The 2,033-nt window shown below is 51.4% G+C and overlaps 1 protein-coding gene across 1 annotated transcript in view; it reads right to left on the bottom strand.

The window, feature by feature from the left end:
- The window catches only part of LOC120860586 (putative killer cell immunoglobulin-like receptor-like protein KIR3DX1), a 6,605-nt gene extending 4,928 nt beyond the window's left edge, over positions 1–1,677 (bottom strand). Inside the window, exons 1-3 of the mRNA XM_040236382.1 lie at positions 1,644–1,677; positions 1,466–1,501; positions 19–297 (exon numbers count right to left, since the gene is read on the bottom strand). Of these exons, the coding sequence (XP_040092316.1) occupies positions 19–297; positions 1,466–1,501; positions 1,644–1,677 (349 nt within the window). The remainder of the gene's footprint in view (positions 1–18; positions 298–1,465; positions 1,502–1,643) is intronic.
- Between the last annotated feature and the right edge of the window lie 356 nt (positions 1,678–2,033).

Raw genomic sequence — 2,033 nt, 5'->3', positions numbered from 1 at the left:
GGGCTGGACCCCTCCTACCTGTGACCACAATCTGCAGGGGGTCACTGCGTCTGGACAACATAGGGAGAGACCTGGAGAATCCGGAGCATGTGTAGGACCCGGCATGTTCTCTGGTCACCGGGCCAAGTGTGAAGTTGTTGAGATGATTTCCATGAACCTCAGTCAAACTGGCCCCGTCTGTTTTGAACAGTCTGAATCTCTTACGTGGAGAACGGAAGTGACACTGAAGAGTCACAGTCTGTCCTAAGGGAACCATGGGGCTTGGCCAGGCTGACATAGAGGGCTTGTCATGTTCACCTAGGAGAGAAGAAGGCACAGGTTTTGAGAGGAAAATAGGAATGGTCCCCTCTCCCTACTGGTCTTGTTGGAGCACTTCCCCTTCAATTCTTCCAAGGCCCCAACCCTAAAGTGCATCCCCCTGATACTCAAGGACACCTGGGGCTTGGGGACAGACAGAGACACAGTCAACCCAGGACAGACATCACGGAGATTCTAAGAATATGATTCTCAGCAGTGATTCTGATCAGGAGAAGAACAACTCCTTGGGTTGACAAAATGTTGAAAACTCTCAAAACACAAAACACTGGGGATTCCTGGGTGGTCTGGTTGTTAGGACTCAGCACTTTCTCTGCCAAGGGCCCGGGTTGAATCCCTAATCATGGAACTTAGATCCTGCATGCTGTACGATGCAGGCAAAAGAAACACCACAAAAAAAAAAAAATTGATGCATGGAAAAGAAGTGAGAGGGCTTTCCTCTTGGATTTGTTGTAGCTCAAATGGTAAAGAAACTTCCTGCAATGCAGGAGAGCAGGGTTCAGTCCCCAGGTAGTTAAGATCCCCTGGAGAAGGAAATGGCAACCTTGTCCATTATTCTTGCCTGGAGAATCCCATGGACAGAGGAGCCTGGTGAGCTACAGTTCGTGGGGTCACAAAGAGTCAGACACGACTGAGCGACTTACAGTAACACAGGAAACAAGTGAAAAAGCCACCTGACTGAAAAGAAGGAAATAAAGCCTGAACTGGCTCCTTTGTTCGCTAACCTAGATCAAATGTGTGACAAGGTCCAGGTGGCCCTGCCTGAGGAGCAGACCCTTCCCTGGGCTCAGGTCCAGAGGGAATCCTGCAGATCTTGTTGTTAAGGGCCAGCTGGAGATGCCATGAGCCAGCTTGTAGGCGAGGGTCTGTGGGGTGCAGCCTCTTGCACCCCTCTCATGATTGAAATGGCACTCAGTGAGCCTAGCTCCCAGCTGCCAGACATCACACTGTGCCTTCAGATCTAACATCCAGAGCTGGGCTAACCTCTGGGGAGAGTGAAGATGAGTATCAAGGCCAATAGTAGGACCTGGGATCCACAGGGCACGTGGCTCTCACTGTACTCACAGGGGTCTCACCCCAGCCCCCAGTGTCATCTGCATCAGCCACAAGTGCTCTGCTCAACAGAGAAATAAGTGATGGGAGGACTCACCCACAGCTGCCCAGATCCTCAGACTCACACAGAATCCTAGAAGGAAAACCCCGTCAGAGATGGCTTGTACCGATGGACCCCACACTCTTTGCACCCTCATGCAGGGAACCTGGTCAGTGGTGCAAGGACCCCCGGATTTCCACCATAACCCGCTTCCACCATGTCTTTCCAGACTCACCGAGACTCAGGAGGCTGAGGAGTGTGGGGCTCATGGCTCTCCTTCTGTGAGACAGGAGGCAGAACTGAGCAAAGCTGACAGAGTCACCGGATGCGGAAGGCGGGTGGTGCTGTTGGTACAGTCAGCCTGGCTCATGTCACATGGGAAGATGGCCAGCCTCTTCTCATGCCAGGGATGGAAGTCTGACCTGAGCCGCATCACAGAGCACACCTCATGACCCGAGCATCACATTTGTTTCCCTGAACACTGTAGACCTAGAGGATTCGAACAGATCTTGCTGCCTTTAGGAAGTAGTAAGTGTGCTTCAGTATATACCATGCAGGATGCTTTTCCCAAGCTCATGATAAATCTCATTAACCTTATCTCTTCACAGAAGAGAAACCGCATGTT

The sequence above is a fragment of the Oryx dammah genome, unplaced genomic scaffold, assembly GCF_014754425.2.
Source record: "Oryx dammah isolate SB20612 unplaced genomic scaffold, SCBI_Odam_1.1 HiC_scaffold_11114, whole genome shotgun sequence".
NCBI lineage: Eukaryota > Metazoa > Chordata > Mammalia > Artiodactyla > Bovidae > Oryx > Oryx dammah.
Note: the sequence above shows the minus strand (reverse complement) of the source record. Positions and strands in the feature narration are given on the sequence as shown.